Below are 22,900 nucleotides of genomic sequence, written 5' to 3' on the forward strand. Positions count from 1 at the left end.
TTTTTGTCTCCTTCATCTTTTGTTATTTAAGCACTTTCAAATTGTGTTAAATCATTCTTTACTTTCCATAGCTCAGAAGTTTCAGAGTAAACTTCTGAGTTAAAATGCGAAACTGGCATGCGACTTGTCTTTCTGTGGAAATAATTTCAGTTTTTCTCACATTACTCAATGCACTTACTGTGCATACACGTCCTTCATCCAGACTTAGTGCTCTTTGAACAGAAGCTGGCAGTTTAATCTATGGTAAAGCCTGATTATTCTTGCTCAAGCCTGTAACTCCTTCCCACTATTCAGTAATTGGGTCTGCAAAAACCTCCAAAATGAAAAGGGGGTCCTTCTGCCACCTCCAGCATAAGCTCAGGACAGACACGCTTTACTACAGTTTGGAAGTTTATGTTCAATAGGAAGTGTGACAGGACCTCAGGTATTTAAGGACCTGTACGCAAGTGCAGGGTGGAGACAACTCTACTTTGACTATAGTAGCGTGGGGAAGGAACTAAAGTACCGCTCCAGAGCATCAGTTACTGGGGTTAACTGCAGTAAAGCTCTGTGCCCTGTGTAGTGAAAAACACAAAAAGCATAAACGATCATTACTTAGTTCAAAGTCTTGTACAATCTGTACCTACTCTTCCCATGTGCTTTTTTTGGTAGGTAACTTTTTTTTTGCACTTGGATGCTTTAGCCCCATTTTCAGCAGATACCTGCACTTGGCCACATAGATACAATACAAATTGTACTGTTGACTGCATGCACATTTGTAGAAGCATCGGCAATGCTTTATGTGGAAATGGCTTCTGTGAAATCTTACGAATCTGAAATAACTGGAAAATGTTATTGCCAAAACTGAAGCTTATGAACTATCACTATTTGTTATGTCTTTTTATAGTCCAGAAATGCATTTAAATACTTACCAGTTTTAGCATGCCAGAAGGTTTCAGTGCACTCATTGGATTCCAGAGATTTGTACTGCCAAGCACCCATGTTAAACCTGTTCCACTTGAACTTGCCTTCAAACCTTGAAAATGGTTGCTTTTAAGTCAGAGGACAGCTGAAGTGCTACAGGCAGAGGAATGTGTCTTCAGTTTTAGGACTGAAGTAAATTCCTGGCTGTTTGTGGACAAGGACGTGTGATACGGGATGAACCTATGATAACCATTCTCACACGTGGTTACATTAAATTTTGAGATTCGGTATTCTGTGACGACAGAAAAGCTAGGGCATGCTTTCCCAGTTTGTAGCTTGGGACAGCCGAAAGTATTGCCTAACGCAGTTTCAACATGACTGCACCTACCTTTCAGCCCTGATTTGAACTTTGCCCAGAGGTGCCAGCTGGCTAATGTATAAATGATCTGTTGTTGTGCAACAACAAACTCGGAGCCTTTATCGATCAAAACATGTTTGCATGTTAATCCATAAGAAATGCAATGGCTTGGCAATGGTCTAGGGCGCAAAAGCTTTATAAACTTCTGATTTGAGATATTCACAATCCCCTGGTAACAAAGCATACTGCTGTCCCATATGTATGTCGTGTTTTGAGTATCTCTGGAAAGCAAGGAGGTGACATGCAGTCTTAGAGCAATTTGATCATCTACGCGTTCTCTCTTGGAGAAAAATGTCTTTTACGCAGCTCTTATCGGGCAGTTTGGGTTCTTGGGAAGTTAAAGAAAAACCTAATTGTATGTAATGGGCTTCTCTATAGTAAGGTGGTTTCCACTGGTATATGGAAGGGAAGGTGTGAAAGCTGGTGTCTTGCTGCTTTTTTAAGAACTGGATTTCTGACAATATACAACTGATTGTACCAGGTAGGGTTGTGCTCCCTCAGCCGTTTTGAATTGAAGGCCCACTCAGCTGCTTGTATTGTTTGATGTTTGGGGACATTGGTGGAAAAAAAAGGTTTCTTAAGTTTAAAAAAACGTTTGTTTTGGTAGCAGCATTGTTTTGGGGATTACAAGGAAAAGTACTGATGATGACAAAGCTGAGCATGAGTTGCAGACATGGTAGTCCAAGTTTTTCTGTCTGCTGTCAGTAAGGAGCAGGTCCCTGGCTGGGTGTTTTGTTCTTGAATTATTTTGTGTAGATTTTGCAAAATGTCTTTAGACTGTAAACTGTCTAGACTTGAAAAACTGCTGTAGGGAGAAATTTCCCTGTCAAACCATTCTTCTCCCCTTCTTCAGTACTTTGTTTCCTATAGGCAGAGAGGAGCTGTTTTCTAACAACTGAGCTGAACCTGCCTCCCTGCCTCAACTCCTAGAAAAGATCCAAGTGTCACAGAAATAGTAATTTTTAGCCTCTTTCCTCTTTTTTGCTGGTGTTACCAGGGGTTTGTTCCCACTCACAGGCGAGCGGTGCAGGGAAGGCTGAGAGAGGGGGAGGAGTTCAGACTCGCTGTGCAAATATATACAGACCTACTTATCTAAACTGATGCCATGCAGAAAAAAATCACGGATGAAGCAAGCGGCTAACAATGGCTCACTCAAAGAGTCTCCTAGTGCTGGAAAACTTTATAGGTGGCAAATTTGTTCCTTGTTCCTCCTACATAGACTCCTATAATCCATCAACTGGAGATGTCTATTGCAGGGTGCCAGATAGTGGCAAAGCAGAGGTGAGTACTATCCAAATGTACAAATAAGAGAAAACATTAAATGCACTCAACGTTAGTATTTTGAGTGGGAAAGGCTGAAGGTGAGAGAACAGAAAAAAACCTGAAGCCTTTAATGCTTAAATGAGTAAGTTCTTGATTGTATTGTAGCATGCTGTCCTGTACCCTATTGCTGCAGCAGTGAATACTGTTACTTTTTTGCACTCTGCTGTTAAAAACTTACAGGCTGCATGCTGGGCTGCTGTAGCTCAACAAAGCTTCAGGAACTTCAGTGGAGCAGCTTCAGCTCATGTGGGAGATGTCTTGTACGTAAATTAACAATAGTGCTCAGACTGGCTGTAAGTATAAAATATTTGTAAGAGAGAAAAAGGATTATTGATCTCTTCTGTAAATAAGCTTAGAGGTACTATATACAACTGAATGTATTTTCCCTTAGTATCTTGATGATTTGCAGTTGTCATTTAAAAGGATTTTTGGTATTAGCAGTTGGATATTAAGCGGAGGTGATGAAGTGGCTGTGATGAGTGTACATTTCCTTAAAACGTAGCCTGTCCTCTGCATCAATGTAATGCTTCCTAGTTCTGTGCTCTCTAGTGGGATGAATATTTCCTGGCACCCTATACATCCTCAGGTGTGTATGGGCAATGTGACGTTCATCTGGGGATCTGCAGTTTCATTGATGCTACTTGGTAAGGGACCTACAAGTATGTGTTCAGCGTAGTGTTTAAGGCTTATTGAAGAGAGAGACAACTGGAAAACCTAGAATAATGCCAAGGTCTTGGAAAATATTGACAAGAAGTGTACAGTACTTTCAAAACATTTTTTAAAATAAACTGCTGCAGTATGTAGCTGTTCACTTGTATTTCAGTCCTGTGGACATCTTTTTTCTATGCTTTTCTCAGCAGAAACCTTTGCACTGTAGTTTCAACTGGGTAAATATTTGCTAGATGCTGATGACCAAGAGTTAAACAGTAACAGGTTGAGTTTGCTAGAATACATCTGTGTAGGTTCATTCCAACCCTAATTATGCCTCAAGAGACTTCTCTTTGATGTGCAGGTGCAAATCTTTTTGCAAAATTTGCAAAATAAGAGATGTGAGGATGCTAGAACATCTTAACAAAAGTAGGTTGCTGGCCATTCTGGAGATACAGGTCAAATATGCTGAAGAGCAATGGCTTTCCTCTTTTCAGCCTTTCCAGTTAGCTAGCGGTTGTGTATAGCAGCAGGAACCCAGTTTAAACACCTGTAAAGTCAGTGGCTGCTTTACTCCTGCCTTTAGAGAACTATGCAAGGAGGTTGGGCTCTGCAGTGCTGGTATCTGCCTGTGACTGATGGAATATGCTGCAGGGGAAAAATGCAATCACATATTATTTAGACATACCTAGAGATATCAAAATACACATCTAGACCCAAGTTCAATGAAGAGCTCAAGAACTCAGGATGCTGGTTTCTAGCAAGGCTCAGTGTCCAGCTGGATTTTTTCTTGGTTAGTTTTAGTGGAAAGTGAGAAGGCAGAAGAGAGACACAGTGAATCTGTCGCTGACCCTGGAATTTAACACCTGCTTAACAGCTGCAATGGCCATTTCAGCCAGTTTCTGCGGAATGTTTTTATTCATGGGTTAATTAGTCCCCCAGCTAGATGTCTTAAATTCCAAGTAGCAACACCAAAGCAAGCTGAGCAGGTGCCCTGTATCTCCAAAAGACAGGTCTAATTAGTCCTGGTTAATATCTCCTTTAAAAAGAAATAAATCTCTCTTTAAAGAACCTTGTTGCTGGCATCATCCCCTGGAAAGCAAACATCATGTCCTGAGGGCAGTTTTGAGTATTTTAGTATCAATCTTTTATGATAGGTCTTGATTGTGTGTTCTTTCTTGGTGTTTGTCTTGTGCAGGAGAGGAAAGCAGAAGGAAGCGTTTCAGACACACGAGTTCATAGTTGAATTCTTAGGCATGTTTTCTTTGTGGCTCAGCTTTCTTTGCTGCTTTTTGCTAGTCAAACTAAGTAACTGTCTTACTTCTGAACAAATCTCTCCTTTTTTGCCCTCTTGCTTTTTATTAATCTACTGCCACTTCATTCCTTCCTTTTTCTCTTCTGCTATCTGTGAAAATGCAACTTTTTTTTCTTTCTTATAAATGTACTTGGAGGGTTAGAAATGCAGATAGCCTTAACTTCACATTAGCCCTCTCTTGAAACGCAAAGCACCCAGTAGAAAAGGCCACAGAGGAGAGGACAGATGAAAAGCAGCACCACAATGGCACCTAATGATAGGAGGGTGGAAGAACAAGTTGATTAGTAAAGGTGGTAGGGTTTCACAGAGGGTGAACCTTTTCAGGGTAGTGTGCCATCTGCACCTGACTCACTCAAGATGCTGTAGTTCCCCTTTCCCAGGCCTGTTTTGACCTTGCTCCAGCTGTGGGGTAGCTGACAGCCTGCCACCGTTGGCATCTGAGCAGTAGGTTGTTGAACTACAGTTGTAAGAGTAGAGTCTAGGTTTCTGAGCTTAGCCAGTGATCCACGTGATCTTGGTGATTTGATTTGTTTCCAGCCTTGGCCTCTGTACTAATATTGTTCTGGCCCTCAAACTCTGGTCCTTATTTTTAGGAAGACCATAAATTCTGATGTGCTTGGCAGGGAGGCTTTTTCACCCGTTTCAACTTTTGCACCTTCATTAGTAAAGCATCATCGGAGTGTCCATAAAATATTTTGTGATGGGTTTTATAGCACTCATCACACTCTGAAGAAACAAATTTGGAACTCGGTTTTGTGGAATTGGTAGAAAGGAGCCTTCAGTGACTGCATGGGAACCAGCAACATGGCAATGTTAAGAGAGATCAGAATCATCTGATAGATGTTAGACCAGTGTCCTCCTAGTTACTGACTCTGGCAGATTTCCAAAAGCTGAAGAAATTAATGAGCAAAAATTGTGGGAAACCAGTTAAGACAGCTTTGGCTAAAAGCCCACCTTGATGCATGTGTTAGTCACTGGAAGCAATAAAGATGTGATACGTAGGAAGCAAAAATTGGGAAATAGGGCAGTTAATTAAAATATGGAAGGATGCTGATAACCCTCTCTAGTAATCTGAGAGACTGGTAAACATCTGGAAGAAACTGCTTATAAATCAATAGATGCAGGTACCTTCCATTTAACAGCCCAGAGGAAATGACTGGTGGGAGAGAAAGCTTCCTGGGGAACTGCAATCCTTTGAGGCCCAGCCTGCTTCAGAAAGTGCTGGTAATCTGCCACTATTCAGACAGGTCAGGCTGAAGGACCATGCAGCAGTTATGTACATCTCAGGCAAAATAGTGACAAGACTGGTATGCATCTATGTAAAAACATATAATTATCTTTTATATCTGTGGATTTCATTAGGTATCTGATGAGAGAACAGACTAAACCCCAAGAGTTTAGGAAGGAACTTCTTTCTTTTTCTGTGAGGGCACTAATGAGTTTCTAGCTGTGATCAGGTAAGGCTTGACTGTCTGTTCTGTACACATATTCTTAATCCTTGCTTGCACAAGCCGGTGGAAAGGAAAGAGGAAATCTAAGGCTAGCAGGGCATGCAGTCTGTTCCTTCCGCAGCCCCTTAATTTCATCATTGCTCGGTGTGGCTGAAGCCCTGTGTTGCAAGGACTGTGGATGTTTCGACTGAGGATGCGTTTGTTCTGGGAGATTCTTGCACTTTCCTCCAGGAGAAACAAGGTTCTACATGGGTTCAGCCAGGGGCACTTGCTGCTGCTAGTTGACTGGTCTGGCGTTTCCTGCAGGCCTGGAGGGTTGCCCACAAGTTGCTGGAGAAAAGCAAGACTTACAGCAACTGTTTCTTTTCTGGATACTCATTTCAACAACACCTCCTGAGTTATGGGAAAGTGTCCTGGGAAGATAAAATAGTCAAAACTCTGAAGAGATGCAGTCTTCCCAACAGTGTGATCTAGATTGTTAGCCTCACCATCCCTCTTCTGCTTTTTTAGGTGGAAGCTGCTGTCAAAGCTGCCAAAGATGCCTTCCCAATTTGGTCCTCAAAAAGTCCATTGGAGAGATCTCAGATCCTGAACAAAATGGCAGACCTGATCGAACATGACCTGGAAGCATTTGCACAAGCAGAGTCAAAGGATCAGGGTAAAAATTGGAACTGTTGATCTCAAATACACTGTGTCTTGCCGAATATTGAAATGGTGGATATGATCTAAATTTTTAGCATGGCATGAACTGTTGGAGCAAATTGGAGTTGATGTGTGCATGACCTTTGCAGAAGCTACTGATTTTGGATTCCTGGAGTGTTCTTGCTTTTCAGAATTGCTGAGTTTGACTTCAGTTGTTAGTTATTCGGAATGCAATACCACAGGGGAACTGCTGCTGTTGGCTATGGTTGCACTGTGCTCGGGATTACTTGGGTGCAGGACAAAAGACATTTCCCAAAAAACATGCAAATCAGCTTTCAGAGAAGAGCAAACAGAGCAACTGTTTCTGCCCATGATAACACAGCATTGTGCTTGGTTTTGTTTCAGGAAAAACTATTACATTTGCTAGAACAGTGGACATCCCTCGGGCCGTGTACAACTTCAGATTCTTTGCCTCTTCCGTCCTTCATCATGTGACAGAATGCACTGAGATGTCAACCATAGGCTGTGTGCATTACACCTCAAGGACACCTGTGGGAGTTGGTATGGTGCTCCTGAAATGCTGATAAGCTTGGCTTCGATCCTCAGCAGTGGCTCAACAAAGAAAGAGCATTTTTCAAAAGCGTTTATTGTTTCTGGATCAGGTGCTAAACACGACTGGTCTGCTAAAGCATGAGCAACTTTATCTAAAATCAATTATTCTACTTCATGGTAAAAATAATGCCTTAAAAAACATCTGTTTTAACTTGGTAGCTCTTATCCTCAAAATCTGTCTTGTGTTTTGCACGTTGGGTGACCATGTGGGCATGCACGTGTGTGTCCATGTTGGCAAGTATGTGTTACTGCTGTGGGTCAGTGAGATGCTCAGCAGCACTGAGCTGCTGCTTCTGCCGGGAGAGCTGGGTCCTCCTCACCTTTGGGGAAGGAGGAGTAGTTTGCAACCTGACATACCAGCCTGTGACTGGAGTGCATGTGGGTGGCTGAACCGCTTTGAGCTGGGAAATGGCTGAACGAAGCCACTAGATGCTGCTAATGTTTCAGAAATAAAGTGGCCGTGCTAAACTGACGAGTGATGGCATCCTGATGCCATTATTAGGTATTGATCTAAATATATATGAATGTTCTATGTTCACGCTTGAATTATTTAAAACATAGGATTGGCTAACCTAGAGAACCCATTTAAAAGTGTTCTTGAACAGTGGAGAACGTGAGTGCTTCTGGTAAAAACTGTCATAAGGAAAAGTCACTTGCTGCATCTGCTCCATCAAACAGTGAGAAATCCTGTGGCTTTTTTGAGCAGTCACGCCTAATGATTACAGACGGTTTTTCACCATTTCCTATAAGTATGTAAAGTATTCCCAAAAGTGCTTACTGAAAAAATTGAGTAAATTGTGGAAACAGCAGCTTTTACACTGATAAACTTTGGCACTCCTTACTTAGGCTGAAATTTATCAGGAAAATGTGTGCTATATTTTATGTGTGTTCTTTTTAATATTAAAATTGGGGGGGAAAAAGCTCTAAAGACAACAGAAAGCAAGAGTGATCTCAGCTAACACATTACTTTGCTGTTTGCTATCAAAGAATATTATCACAGACTGGCTGAGGTAAATAATTGTTATGACTAACCTTGCATTAATGTTTCTAGAAAACACTGAAAAGCTTCCTGTGAATATAAGATGCTGCCCTGAAGAAGTAGCAGAACTTATTCAGAGACTTTGGCTGATCGTCTTTTAGGATCATTTGCACAAATCTTTTAAAGTTATTTGTCTGTGAGAAATGTTTCTAGCTGCAAATTTATTGTACAGTTGTCAGGAAGCAAAGGCCGTAGCCAGATTCCCATCATAAATCTGAACTGGTGTATAACTGTTTGAGATCAGAGAAATAAATTTTATATCCTGGTAAACTAAACTCCTGTCTTTTGTGGGTTTGTATTGTAGCTGGTTTAATCAGTCCTTGGAATTTGCCACTGTATTTGTTGACCTGGAAAATAGCTCCTGCCATTGCATGTGGAAATACTGTGGTTGCCAAGCCAAGTGAGATGACATCTGTCACAGCCTGGATGATGTGCAAACTCTTGGAGAAAGCAGGTAAATCCTGTAGTGTTCTAGGGAGGGGGAACGAGGTAGAAATGCTTGTCTGTGCACCATTTTTTGTTGCAGATATCAGAATGTGCTCAAAGACTGGCTGCACCAGAGAACAAAAAGTTCTCCCTGTCCTCATGCTATCCCATCTCCCCACCCCAGCTATTGCCCATTTTTTTCATGAGAAGATAGTGGAAAAGTCTTCATGGGCCTTCTTTCCTCTTTCTGCACTCCACTTAAGGATGTCCTAAGTCTGTGGTGCCAACAGAGGAACCATGAGAGCATAAGAGGGTGAGAATCAGCTCTCGGCGGTTGTGTTGTGGCTGCATTTGATGCGTTTTTAAGAGAAACCGGGAGGACAAATGCTGCTTCCCTGAATGACTGAAAACTGAATCTCTGTTGATGGGTATCAGGCAAGCTTGACTGATCAGCAGAATTAATGTTATCATTTAACTCATGGCCCGCGGAGCTGTTTAAGATCATGCATTTCAGCTACTATGAAAGTTAAGGGTCAGTCTTTGTCACCCGAGGTGATGTTCTAACTTCAGTGGCAAGACACGGTGAGCTGAAACCAGCTGAGCAAGGGAAAGCGTAGGAGAACTGTGTGCCTTTCTTCCCATCAGGGGTGCCTCACGGGGTGGTGAATGTGGTATTTGGAACGGGCGCCAAGGCAGGAGAAGCCCTTGTCTGCCACCCTGACGTGCCTCTGATCTCCTTCACGGGAAGCACGCTGACGGCCCAGCGGATCATGGAGAGAAGTGCTCCGCACTGCAAACGGCTTTCGCTGGAACTGGGAGGCAAAAACCCCGCGATTGTCTTCAATGATGCCGACTTGAGCCAGTGCATCCCCACAACCCTGAGGTCCAGCTTTGCCAACCAGGTGCCTCCCGCTGCTGTAGTGTACAAACCCCGCTTGCAACAGCTGTGCATGTGTCTGAGAAGTGTGTGTGCGCACGTGCACATATCTCTGCTAATACCAAATCCTAAATTGTCAAGGTCTGTTTCAACATTCTGTGTTGTGAGCAAATCCTAAGTACAAAAATATGAGAAATGCTTCATTATTCCACAAGCAGGGAAACAAAATAAAAAAGGGCTCTTTGCATTCTCCATCAGAAGATAACAAGATGTCATTATCCCTCTCAAAATAGATATATTACTTATCCCTCCAGGAAGCAGCTGCTTTAAATCCTACCCTGCAAGTAGGTGGGAAGCTTGCTGATTTTCTGGAATTAAGTTAGGAGACTTCCCCCAAAATTCTTCCAATGATCTTCCCTCATCAACGCCCTCAGGACAGATCACCAAAGCCAGGAAACTGTATCAGGACAAATGTTCAGAAAAATAGCTTGGTGTCAGAAAGGGAATACCAGGAAATGAAGACAGAGAGCATTCAGAGTTGGAAATCACATTTCCTATGAAAAATGTTGGAGAGGAAAACAGGTAATCAATGAAAAATTGTATTTACTTGCGTTAGGAAGTGACTGCACAATCTGATACTGTTGTTTTGTCTTTTTCTTCTCTTTTTCCCTTTTAATCTGGGAAAAAAAAACTACTTTTCAGTGTTGGTGAATGTAGTTTGCACTCCTGAGGATGCAGGGACACAAGTCTCATTCTGGGATGTGATTCCCAGTACTCATCAATAGTATAATGAACTAAAATTTTTTTCTTGTTTGTTTCTTTTCTGTAGGGTGAGATCTGTCTCTGTACATCCAGAATCTTTGTTCAGAGGGGCATATACAGTGAGTTTTTGAAGAGGTTTGTGGCAGAGGCTAAGAAGTGGAAGGCTGGCAACCCCTCAGATCCTACAGTCGACATAGGAGCGCTAATAAGTAAAGAACATCTAGAAAAGGTGATGTTATGTGGACCTTATGTGATCACATCTCATCATTTAGAGGGCTATAAAGGGTGATTTCAGAGGTATATAGAAAAGGACCATGTCCTCTCCAAGATTAGCTCTGAGAAATGACAATTCAAAGCCATAATAAGGTATCTTTTAGATAAGGTTTCTGTTGCCTGTGGACTGGGATCATGTGATTCCTCTGGAAAAATCAGCTCCATAGGGAAAATAATTTTAAATTACAAAAAATATTTCTTCCTGTTTGAAATAATTCAGAATGGTGAATTCTAAATAATGAATCTGAATACTAACCAATCTTGGAGCTTAGCAACATTTTCATAGATTTTAATATTCCATTTGCTAAGATCACTTATTTGCCTAATAAGTTAGTTAACAAGATAATTATTTATTTATTTTTATATCACCATCAAATCCTGGAGAGTGCAAGACACGGCTTCCTAGGACTGCTTGCAGTAATTTGGAATTGCATGTGTGGAGGGCAGCTGAGATGATGCACCACTAAGACATAGTCTGCTTTAGTGGCTTACATGAAATGAATTTTACGGTGTCAGGCAGAGTTCAGGAGAGCAGGTGTTTGTATCCCCAGCACTATCTGACACAATCGGTATAAGCAAGAAGCAGACTGAAACCGCAGCATGAGAGAGAAAGCCAGACCTTTGTCATGTTTCCTGGTGCCTCAGCAGGCTCTCCAGGGCTGTTATGAAGTGGGGTGGTAGAAATACCCACTTCCCGAGATCCTCAGTCTGTGGCACCACAGAAAACTTCCGAGTCTAACCTACTAAGGTGGTTGAAAGAAGAGAAAGAAGCCCAATGGGTATCTCCCTGATGTTTCCATAGAGAGAGGAACCAAGCAACTGTTTCAGAACAGCAGCAGATTAAAAGCATGTCCTATCTGTTCAAGGTAGCATAGGATAGCAGCAGCCATGGAAACAACTTTAATTATTTATTGATGAGATTTTCTATAGCATTGATGGCTTCATCATCCTAGTGGCATGTAAACATTTAACAAGCCTGCCTGCGAGGTAGGAAGATATTACTGATCCCTTGGAGTAAATGGATGAACCATGGCATGGAATATATGGCAAACTGCCCAAGCTCCAGGAAGGATGGAGGGAGGCTCTGGGACAGCTTGTGTTTTCATCAGGGGCTCTACCCTTTTGCGGATATTTAGTGAGGAGGGCCACTGGTGTTACCTGCTAAGCTAATAAATGTTTGGAGAGAGAGAACAGTTGTTTTACAGCAAGAAACACCTAGTCTTACTTTTACAGAAATGTAACGAAAAACTAGGGAATAACCCTCTGTTGTTAGAAGGGAAGTAAAGGCAGCATGATACAGTTGGAGATATTCAGGGGCTCCTGATGATGTGTCCAGGCTTGTGAGGTGGACTCTCAGATTCGGTGTTCTTCAGCAGTGACGTTTTCCTGCTGCTTCCCCAGGTAAGGAACTATGTGAAGAAAGCCCAGGCTGAAGGAGCCAGAGTCCTCTGCGGAGAGGGAGTGGATTCCTTGGCTCTCCCAGCTGGCAACCAGAAAGGCTATTTCATGTTGCCCACGGTTATTGCTGAAGTCAAGGATGAATCTTGTTGCATGCAAGAAGAGATCTTTGGTCCTGTGACATGCGTGGTAGCATTTGACACAGAAGAAGAAGTGATCAAAAGAGCCAACAGCGTGAAATATGGCTTGGCAGCCACTGTGTGGTCCAGCAACGTGGGACGCGTTCACCGGGTGGCACGAAGACTGCAGTCTGGATTGGTGTGGACCAACTGCTGGCTTATTAGAGATCTGAACTTGCCATTTGGTGGGATGAAAGCCTCAGGCATAGGAAGGGAGGGAGCAAAGGACTCCTATGAGTTCTTCACTGAGGTCAAAACCATCACAATAAAGCACTGACATACGTCAATGGAAGTATTCTGGAGTAAAATAAATGGCAGTAATCTGTGTTACCAAAAGTGGCTTTCTAGAACACAGGTTGCTATTGTGGCCATCTTTTTCTTGAACTTTGGTCAAGTAATACTGATGACAGCTGAAAAGAGTCATCCCCAAGGCTAATGTTGAATGCAGCCTTTCATCTTGCATAGGAAGATCAGTGTGGACTCCACAATCAACCCATCCTAAGCCAGATGACTTGCTTCTCTCACGGATCCTAAAGCTTTTTTAGTATTCCTGTGCAAAAATCTCTCCCTCTAAGGCAGATTGGAGAAAGGATGATATATGACTGTACCTGCAGTGGGTGAATTACCTTGATGGACAAAGCGGCAAGCACATTGTGAGGCTGATACTGTAACGGAAATCAGGCTGTTTCCACTATGAACAGTATGGTCCACATACCAATCCATATTGCACTTCACTGATACCAGACTGCTGCAGCATGCTAAAAGCCTGAGGCAGTACTTTTAATCTACTATGTGGTGTTAAACCATGGGGTCGTGAAATTCTCGTGATACACGGAGACAATAAAAATTTTAATTATAACCTGCTTTATGGTATGCAGCTGAATCATCCTGAGACTTGTTCTCTTAGCTATTTTCAAATTACCGCTTTTTGTCACTTCTAGGCCTCACTGATGGTGTTTTTCACATCCCCGCACAAAGATTTGGCTCCATCAGACAGTGTTATTCTTCATTACTAAAGACTGGAAGTGACTCCTAGGAGAGCTGACTGTTGGAAATGTTTGTCACCAAGATGTAAAAACACTGGTGACCTTTCCTCATTTGTTTACAACGGGAATTTTTTTAATCCGATATCTCACAAACTTGTTTGCATTCTGCAGAAACAGAAATAAAGTTGGATACATGTTTCCCCCCTGAGATGGCTATGTTGCTATTGAATTTTTACAGTAGCCCTTCATGACTTGTTTTTCAAGTTTTGAGCTGAATTTGACAGTAAACAAAGCTCCATGTAATTTCATAAATGCCTGTATTCTAAGAAGAGCTTATGAGTTACTGGCATGTGTTTTTCAGGGCTGTTGGAAAAAAAAGGGCACCTCTAAAATACAAAAAAAACCCTGATGAAAAATTATTACTAATGAGACGTGAAAGAATAGAGTAGCAAACTGCCCTGCTGCTCCTAATCACAACAGAAAGAAAATATATAGAGAGATCTGGGGTTAATAGAAAAGACAATTTTATTTTTTGTATGCTTTATAACATTTTTAGCAATGTGGAGCTATGACATGCAGGGCTGTAATACCAGTTTCTAGGTCTTGAATACTAATCCATACCTTTATTTTGATATTTCTATTTAAGATAGATTTTTTTGCATAGCGTACTATTCAAGAGTATATTTTCCAGAATGGATTTATCTTTTTCTCTCCAGAGTTTGGCCAAGCTAACACTGGATTTCCACTTTGCTTAGTAAAAATAAAAATGCCAACATGGTGTTTTAAATTCCAGCTGCAGAAAGGCAGTCTTTCTTAAGTGCTCTTTGGTGGGGGGAGTACTGCAGTAAATAGTCGTGGTGGTGTCCTCACTTTGCCGAAGTTGTGCCAGGAACTGCTTTAAAGGCCTTAGCGTAGGGGATGAGTCCACCCCCACTTCCAGAAGCATTTGCTGCATATGTCCCAAGTTGGTTGAAAACCTGGTTCTCTTTCAGAAGACTTTTTGAAAGTAATTTTTACCTCAGAGCTGAGGCCCAAGTGTGTGGTGAACCTGGATCCAGCCTGGTGGCAGGGCAGACCTTCCAGGCAGGCAGGGACCTTGGTCATCTGATATACAAGTACCCCCAGCTGGGCATGAGCTAAGGAAATACATAAAAGTGATAGCCTCGGTGAACTGATGTGTTCTGAAGCACAAGCATTTCGTGGTATTCTAAAACAATGCCTAGGTCTGTCCGTGACCGTGTGGTGGCAGCAGAACCCTGCTCTGGTGGTTTTAGTCCCCCAGTCAATCATTTTGCTTGGAGGGGAACCAATAGCTGTATCAGTGCCTATTGGAAATTTTTTTTTTTTTTTTTTTTTAAGAAATCCTATTTGGTAGAGCAGAAGAGCCCAAAAGCTGTGGAATGCTTAATTAATTTGGGGGGCAGACGTTTTCAGCAGCGGCAGGTGGGATATTACACAGTTAGTAGATTTTGATGGATTCCTCCCCCCACCTGGATCTGGTATAGGTTCAGTTTTAATGAGCTGAATTTTCTTTCAGGTGTTGGTTCTGATTTGGCTTGAGATGTGATGGGAGATTCTGTATATATTTCACGTACAGGAGACAGAGGCCTCATCTATGTGTTTCTGGCCCAAGATATCAGAGGCGGAGTAGTAGGTGGGGAGGGGAAAGAGCTCTGCAGGACCCTTGAGTGAAGGGTATGGAGTTGGCAGGGTATGGCTCTGAGGGTTTCTCAGAGGTGAATTCCTGGGATGCCCCATTTGGTTATCCCTGTGTCCAGCACCTCAGCGAGGTAAGGGAGGTCCGCTGCTGCCGCTGCTGCTTACTATGAGGCAGGAGGGAGAGCCTAGGTGAAGATACAAAATATTGTCCGTTGCTGCATTTTCCATCTGTAACGGACTTCTTCCTTCTCCAGTTAAAGTGCAGGTCATGCTCCTTGTTTATTCTGCTATTTCTTGCCCTTTTAGATGAGTAGAGATTCACATATGTAACTACACACGTGGGTGGCTGGGTAACCTGGTGGGGGATTTCTTTTCCTGCCTGCAGTGATGGGTAATTCTTGCCTTTCACGTGCCCACCTCTGTCGTCAGGTCCTGGCCCACAGGGGAGCTGCTGGTGCTCGTGGCTGTGAAGCAGATGACATGAGAGAGGTTATCTGCTTGTACCAGGGGCTGCCTGTGGAGACACTGAATTCTCCCACATACCAAGTGCTGTGAACTTTCCCATATTTTCTTTATTCAGACTGACTCCTAGTATAGCAGTGTGCATGGATAACTGTCTCTCATCTTACAGATAAAGTAGTCCAAGAACTTCTTCCTGCAGATGATGAAGGTGCCTGTTGCAGCTGCTTTGTTTCTGGATTTTCTGCTCTTGGTCCCAGTGCACAGCGAAGAGGATATCCTGGAGGACAAGGCACGCTGATCCAAGGCATTAGGCTGACGCTTTTGCAGAGCTCTCTGGGCTACATGGCCTGGAATTTTCCAACCTGGCAGAAAAGCTTTTTTCGTAGACTGCTCTGGCTTGTGCATGAAATCATGTGGCTATTGTGAGGATTTGTTTAATTACTGTTACGTAAACCCCAAAGAGTTGTTCCATCTGTTAATTCTTACAGATGGAGCGAGTACAGTTCTGTTTAACACGAGCAGATTATCTCACTGGTGTGAGATGATTACTTTACATGGGTAGGTAGTAATGTATTTGCCATACCTAACAGCTCTCAGTTAGCATAGTGTTATTTTTGTTGTATTTCAGTTCTTTTCTCAGCATGTTTATATCTGTATCCAGCTATGGTATAATGCTTGAAAGCAGCTTTGCTTCGGGAGACTCTGGGTGTACTTTGGAGAGAAGACTGATCAGTTCTAATGATTATATTCAAATCAAGCTACATCCCTGTTCCCACAGTGTTTTTAACTTAAGGCAGAACAAGAAGTATTCGTAGAACACACAGGGATGAAAACAGATTTGATTTTTTGGGTCAAAGAAAGTTTCATGCCTAACTTAAATGTGCAGGACTAGAGTGTAAGCTAGGCTAGTTTTAAAACCTTAGCTTTGGATTTCTGAACTTCAGAAAGCTATACCATAAGATTCAGCTTCAGAGATAGAGTTAGATCTCTTATCCTTGAGACTTTCCTCTGACAACAGCAACAACAAAAAAAGAAGAAGAAAGAAAGAAAGAAAGAAAAGCGGGGGGCAGCAGGACAGGGGGATGATTCTGAGAGAACTGTGAGGATTTCTGTCAAGGTTGTTCTCAGGGCTGAGGTATATGTTTTTGCTCAGTCTGGAAGGATGTTTGTTCAACACCTGTTTCAGCTCTAGAAGGGATGCCATCTGAAGTGTCCAAGTACTTGACTTCAAGCTTCTTATTAAGTCTTTGGATTTTCTATGTGTTGAGAGAGTGAAAAATGGAAATTGAATGAAATTTTCCTAGGCTGGAGGAAGACCTTGGTCCCACTCTCCACCCTAGCTAGCAGTTAAGTATGCTGTAGAAAGCTGTATGTAATGAATAGAGGAGACCCAGAACAGTTGCAGGAAATCCTGGTGCCTGCGCCAGTTTCTTCATTGAATTCTGTTCCCCTCCTTTCCAGGCATTTGTTTTTGTATCTGGAGGATGATGCTTGTATTTTGGGGGCCTCAATGCACCAGCTTTGTTGTTCTACCAATATATTAAATCCCTCTTGGTAACGCTTGGACTCTAGGTGAAGACTGGTATATAATGAGAAAAAGAAGGAAGTCCTGCAGTATTATAACCGGTAAATTGAACGCATTTTAATGCAGCTGAAAGCTAGTTATGCATCTAGAAGCTGTATGTGTGTGTTGCTGCTGCCTCCTGAAAAGGAGCAGTTGAAAAGGATTTAGAGATCATGAGGGAAAGCACAATCAGTATGAGAATACCAGCTCAGCCAAACAGTGTAGAACTCAGCAGAGCTCATGCTACATCATTGTAATTAATGGGGGAGCCAGCATGATCCCAGAGAGAATAAGCAGAATTGTGCTGAAACTGCAAATAAACTGTACCTTTGTATGTAGTGTTGCTGTCATATTGTGCATCTATTTCTGACCTCTTTTAAAGGATATGGAGGGAGAAAAATTATTCCCAGTTTGAAAAAAAAGGCCTTCTATTGTGAGGCTTAGACCTTGGGCCACGTGTTGCAACATCCTTTGGCTTCAGGAACACCTGCTTTACTAAGACAACTCGTGTATGTGTATGTGTGTGTATGCAGATGCAGGAGAGCAATTACAGGGATCATTTTTGAGTCCAGAGGGGCAGATGCATACAATTGGGCTGGTATTTCGAGAGCAAGTTTTGTCTTCTGAAACACAGGAGGTGGTGGAGCACACCTGACAGATATTCTCTCTGTTGGGTGATCAGTTAACCATAGCACAACCTGGCTTATGGTGTTTCCCTCTGGCACCAGGTGTCCTTAATCATTTCCGAGAAAATGCAAATGCTCCCACAGAAGGGAGCATGAGTGTCCTGAACAGGCTACATCCTGTGCTTTAAAGCTTGCTTTTTACGGAAAGGGGGAGATGCGGAGTCGTGACCCATCAGGTGGATCAGGCCAAGGCTTCTCACCTGGTTGTGACCACTCAGTCTTTGTCCTGGGCTCTGGGAAGATGGGCTGGACCTTGCAGCTTGGCTCAGGTACGGGCAGGGATGGCTGGTCCAAGGAGCCTTCTGGGACATGAGTGGGTGAGAGACGTATGCTGAACTGCTGCCAGAACTTCATGGTAGGCATGTGGGACCTTTGCTGTTACATGCAAGATGAAGTAAGAAAACTTCCCTGGGTATGAGAGGTGTTGTGGAGTGCTCAGATATGATAATGATGGGGCTTATATAAGCCCCCAAAAGAGCAAAAGTCGTCTTCCAGAGTAATGCTAATAAGAGCTATTTCCTCGTTTCAGAGAAATGGAAGTAATTACAGACCATTTATTGTGGAGAAGTAAGGACACACGTTCATTCACAGGGTGCTAAACTGGCCCAGTTAACTCTGAGCTCCTGAAATAATAATGAAAAGATTATGCTACCATTTTAGTAATTGAATTTTCTCCTCCTTTGGGAACAGTGCATATTAAAGTGAGGGTTTACCCTCGGTTACAGAGAATTTTCTTGTTTTTCCTCAAGTTTGGCTGACCCAACAAAAAAGTCAGGCAAAAGTCACATTTTCTGCAGCTGTAAAATAGCATTTTCAAGGCTTGATTTAAAAAAAAGAAAAAAAAAAAAAGACCATTTCCTAATCTTGCCTTAATTTTTCAAAATTGATTTGTTTACACTTACTTGGCTTGAGTGAATTAACTGTTTACCTGCTAAAAATGCAAGCTTTTGTCATCAGGAGGAATGCCAAAATGTGTGTTAGTGGAAATAGCAGAAAGTCGGTTTGGGATTCCGTTTGGGATTCTTGTGCTAAAATATCCATGTTTTCACATGTGTACTTGTTAGCTGAAAATAGATAATTTCAGTCCTGCTTCATGGCTGTATTTCAGTCACCATTTTCCAAGGAGCCAGTGGAGCCAGTTTTCCATGTAGAGGACATTGAGTAGCTATGATAAGATTGTTTCAGAAGTTTTATTAGGAAATTACCTCCTTCCTGTGCTGTTTTACTCCCCAAACTAGAGTAAGATTTTTCAGGATGGAAACAATACTTTTGTAGTCCATGATTATATTTTTACAGTTAATAATATATTTTCAGAGCTGCCACTTTTGCCTTTTCAAATGCACAGTGTGGAGGGTTTTTTTGATCATAGAATAGTTTGGGTTGGAAGGGACCTTTAAAGGTCATCAAGTCTACCCCCCTGCCCCTGCAATGAACTGGGATGTCTTCAACAAATCGAGCAGCTGAGGGAACTGGCTACAGTTGTTTAGCCTGGAGAAAAGGAGGCTGAGGGAAGATCTTACTGCTCTCCACAACTACCTGAAAGGAGGTGATAGACAGGCAGACATCATTCTCTTCTCCCAGATAACAAGCAATGAGACAAGAGTAAACAGCCACAGGTTTGTCAGAGAAGGTTTAGATAGGATAGTAGGAAAAATTTCATCACTGAAAGGGTCATCAAGATTGGAACAGGCTGCCCAGGGAGGTGGCTGAGTCACCATCCCCAGAGGTATTCAAAAGACGTGTAGATGTAGCGTTTAGGGACATGTTTAGTGATGAACTTGGCAGTGTTGGGTTAACAGCTGGGGTCCATGGTCATCAAGGTCTTTTCCAACATAAATGATTCTATGATTCTTTCAAATGTGTCTCTGGACGTTGTGGCTTCGAGTCACATGGGACAGGGGTGAAAACCAGCATCCTGTAACAGCCACATGCACGAGAGTTTATTGGCAATTTGCAGAGAAATTTGCTGCTACAGCGCTCTGAGATTCTTCTAATCTTTTCACCCCTGCAAGGAGCTTCAGGCTGCCTCCTCTGTTGGTGATATGTTTTGAAACCTTTGCTTTGTGTTTAAAAAATAAATATGTGTATGTGCATAACTGTTCAGAGCTCTAGTTTCCATAGTGTGGTGCTCCAGTAAGAAGGGCAAGCTGAGCTATTGATCCATGTGCTTCCAAAGAAAATCTCACTCTGGTCTGAGACTTTACCTTCCTGTTCAGTTTCTTTCCATGAGCAGCATAAAAGAAAACCAGTTTTTTAGATTCCAGAGCTCTTTATAGCACAACCTGCTGTGTATTTGTAGCGCTTAACACCACAGACTCATCTAAATAATAAAATTTCCTTATTTTAAGAACAAGGGTCCAGGGGAGGTCGTGTTTCTCTCAGCTGATACAAATCAATTTCAGCTTTTGATCATCAGCTGTTGGCTTGTTCCTGATTTTGCTGTCATCCTGCCAAGGACTTGCTTTTCCTTTTCTTCCCAGGGTCTGATCAATATCACTTTTCCCCAGCGGGATTAGAACACTGTTTACCAAAGCACCTTGCTCTTCTCCTGGGAGATGTGGCTTTTCACTACTGGAGAAGGGAAGTAACTTCTCCAGTTATTCTTCCTGAGATTTGGCTAGGTTATTGCAGTTTATGAAGTTTGGAAGTGAAGATGATGATGTTCTGTCAAAGGACAGAATTCAGCGAGAGGTGCATTTTTGTCTGGTTTTTAAATATGCTTAATCTTTCTTCCCTTCCTAATTAATGTTTGGAAATGAGCTTTCATGAACTCGGATTCACTTGGTTTTTTGCTCCTAGATACCATTTCTCACCAGTGTTAGTCAGTGATATGAGGTATTTAGTGGGCATACTCGACTTCAGAAGCAGCATTTGTAGCTGGGCTGCTATGTACTTGAGCAGAAAAAAAGATCAGTTTTTGAGGAAGCTGTTAGAAGTCTCCTGTATTTTAAACATCAAAACTGCGAGCCCTGAATGTGATAGAGTTCTAGCAATATTTACTCTAATATCTCATTTGATTATCCTGTCAAAAGTAGGTTGTGAAATCAAATCTCTGACTGCGATACAGCTTGGAAATACCAGTTTCTAAACAATCCCTGAGGCTCCCAGTAAAACTTTGATGAATAATCCTATGATTGGATGATTTTTCTGGCATACATTTTCTGTGCAACATCAATCTGCTTTTTATGTTGGGTTTTTGGGGGTTTTGTTGTGGTTTTTTTTTTTAATACTAGAAAGATGGATTCTGGTTGTCTATTCTTAGCACTTCATTCAGAGGTCTTCCCATCTTCAAAGCAGTATATAAACTTTAGCTAATTAAGCCTCTTTATACATTTTACATCTGGCAGTATGAAGCATTTTTCATTTTGCTGCTGAGACAATTTATGGAGAGAATATACTCTTAATATCTGCAAGATATTTTCTTCAAAGGGATTTGAGGGTGTTTTTTTCTTCATGCAGTCATATCCTGAAGTGTTTGAATAACCTTGCCAGAAGAGAAAGTCAATTTGGAGGGGGGAGGCAAAAAGTTCCTGGCTGAAATTTCTTGCTTATTCCTTTCCTTGGTTGTAGTGTGGTTTATGTGGTCTCCAAGCATCCTGGAAAATGCTCACTGCTGGAATTCAGGGAAGGAGGTGTTGGCCAGTGTGTACTCTGGCTGCTGGGTTATCTGGTAAGGATGAGTTGGAGCAGAGCTGAGGTAGAAAAAGTAAGAGTGAATGCTTTCAGTGTGTGTTACTGGGAGGTCAGACTGCTTTAATTCAGGCAGTCTGACTTCGTAGTTCTTTTTTCATTGTAGATAAATCTTCTAAATCCGTTTATATACCTCTAAATCATAAAGAAACCTTAATGTAACAGTAGATGGTATTTATACCACGAGTTAATTCATAAATGTAAAGAAGTCAGAATCTAAGTGAGAACTAGACTCAGGTAAAGCTCAGAAAATAAAAGAATAAAAAAGCTTTTACAGATGGTGTTGGCTTTTGCCTTTGAGAGCACTCAAATCATATGCACAGAGAAAAAGCACCTGCTGACATTTACTCGTGCACAGGACAGGAATATCATGAATCTACAGTAATATTCTGAACAATGCTAAATTTTCATTTGGATTTTATTGTCATGAAGTAGCGTAAGAACTTAACTTATTTTGGTTTGAGGAAACAGCCATTAAGGGCTGGACTTGGACTTCATGCATCTGTCATTGGCATGATGTCAGATTTTGATAGCTCTTGAAAGAGTTCTGTTCCTTGAAGCTACATCAGATCATTTCTGTGATTAATGCACAGCATTATTTCTCTTTACGTGTGCAGGCTACTTAGTTATTCTCTGAGTTACATTTTAAAAAATGCAATCACTCAAAGCAGTGATCGTGCATGGACTAAGCCCTGCATGGTCAGAGCAGCAGGAGCATTAGGCATACCAGATCAGGAGTGTGCAGTCTTAACTAAACTGGAAGTTGCCCATGGTTTCACAAACCTCAACTGAAATCTGTTTTCTTTTTCTATGTGGCCCTGAATAATTTTCCATGCTTTGAATAGGTCTAATTTCTGAGCTTGCAGCTCTCTGTGCAAAACACTTGACATCTGAAACAGCAGGAATGGGAGTAACTTCTATTTCTCTGATCCATACTTTGTTAATGGCTAAGTATGAATGAGGAAAGTGCTCTGTAGTCCAAGGGAGGATGTTGAATGCAGCATTTTGTTCTTCCAGCATAAATGGATGTCTCTCTACCATCAGGGACAGCTCTGCTCTGGATGGGTGAGCATGGATGTGGAGCTCAGACCAGTCCTGCAGAGCTGGGAGGAGGACTCAGCCCATTCTCGTAACTGTGCTTCAGGTCATTGCAATAGGAAGTTTGGCCGAGCACAGTTTCAATCCGCAGCTCCAGCTCTCAACTTTCCACTTAGAGCTGCAATTTTCCCCTGGAGTGGGATGGGGCAAAGGTAAAGAGACAGTCATTAGACTGTGTGACCAAAGTATTGTTTCAAGGTGACTGTGTATCCCAGATCGGTGGCTGCCTCATTTTCTCCTTTTCCCTCCACAAGCCCTCCAGAAGGTTAATGCAGTTCATGCTCTCAGACGGCAGTCATGCAGAGCGGCACTGCACCCTTTCCTCAGGATGTGTCCCGTGCAGCCTAATCTTTATAAAGACCAGGTCCTGAACTGAGAGGTGAGGGTCACATTGCCACACATGGAAACGAGAAACCTTTCCCTACGCTTCTTGTAAATGTCAAGACTAAGTGATGAGCCCTGTGAAAAGGTGAGGGGAATCTCCCCACC

The 22,900-nt window shown here is 42.2% G+C and overlaps 1 protein-coding gene across 1 annotated transcript; it reads left to right on the plus strand.

The window, feature by feature from the left end:
• The first annotated feature begins 2,342 nt into the window (after positions 1-2,342).
• On the plus strand, positions 2,343-13,460 carry ALDH8A1 (aldehyde dehydrogenase 8 family member A1). The gene is made up of 7 exons (XM_005432824.4): positions 2,343-2,602; positions 6,569-6,716; positions 7,106-7,261; positions 8,656-8,805; positions 9,423-9,679; positions 10,484-10,645; positions 12,091-13,460. The coding sequence occupies exons 1-7, from the start codon at positions 2,465-2,467 to the stop codon at positions 12,541-12,543; spliced, it is 1,464 nt and encodes a 487-aa protein (XP_005432881.2). The 5' UTR covers positions 2,343-2,464; the 3' UTR covers positions 12,544-13,460.
• Positions 13,461-22,900: the final 9,440 nt, after the last annotated feature.

Source organism: Falco cherrug, chromosome 6, assembly GCF_023634085.1.
Source record: "Falco cherrug isolate bFalChe1 chromosome 6, bFalChe1.pri, whole genome shotgun sequence".
Lineage (NCBI taxonomy): Eukaryota > Metazoa > Chordata > Aves > Falconiformes > Falconidae > Falco > Falco cherrug.

Excerpts from the sequence above, each read along its gene's own strand:
- ALDH8A1 (XM_005432824.4), top strand. The coding sequence starts at position 2,465 with ATGGCTCACTCAAAGAGTCTCCTAGTGCTGGAAAACTTTATAGGTGGC. Across the intron at positions 8,806-9,422 it reads CAAACTCTTGGAGAAAGCAG|GGGTGCCTCACGGGGTGGTG; the intron begins GTAAATCCTGTA and ends TCTTCCCATCAG. Across the intron at positions 10,646-12,090 it reads GTAAAGAACATCTAGAAAAG|GTAAGGAACTATGTGAAGAA; the intron begins GTGATGTTATGT and ends CTGCTTCCCCAG.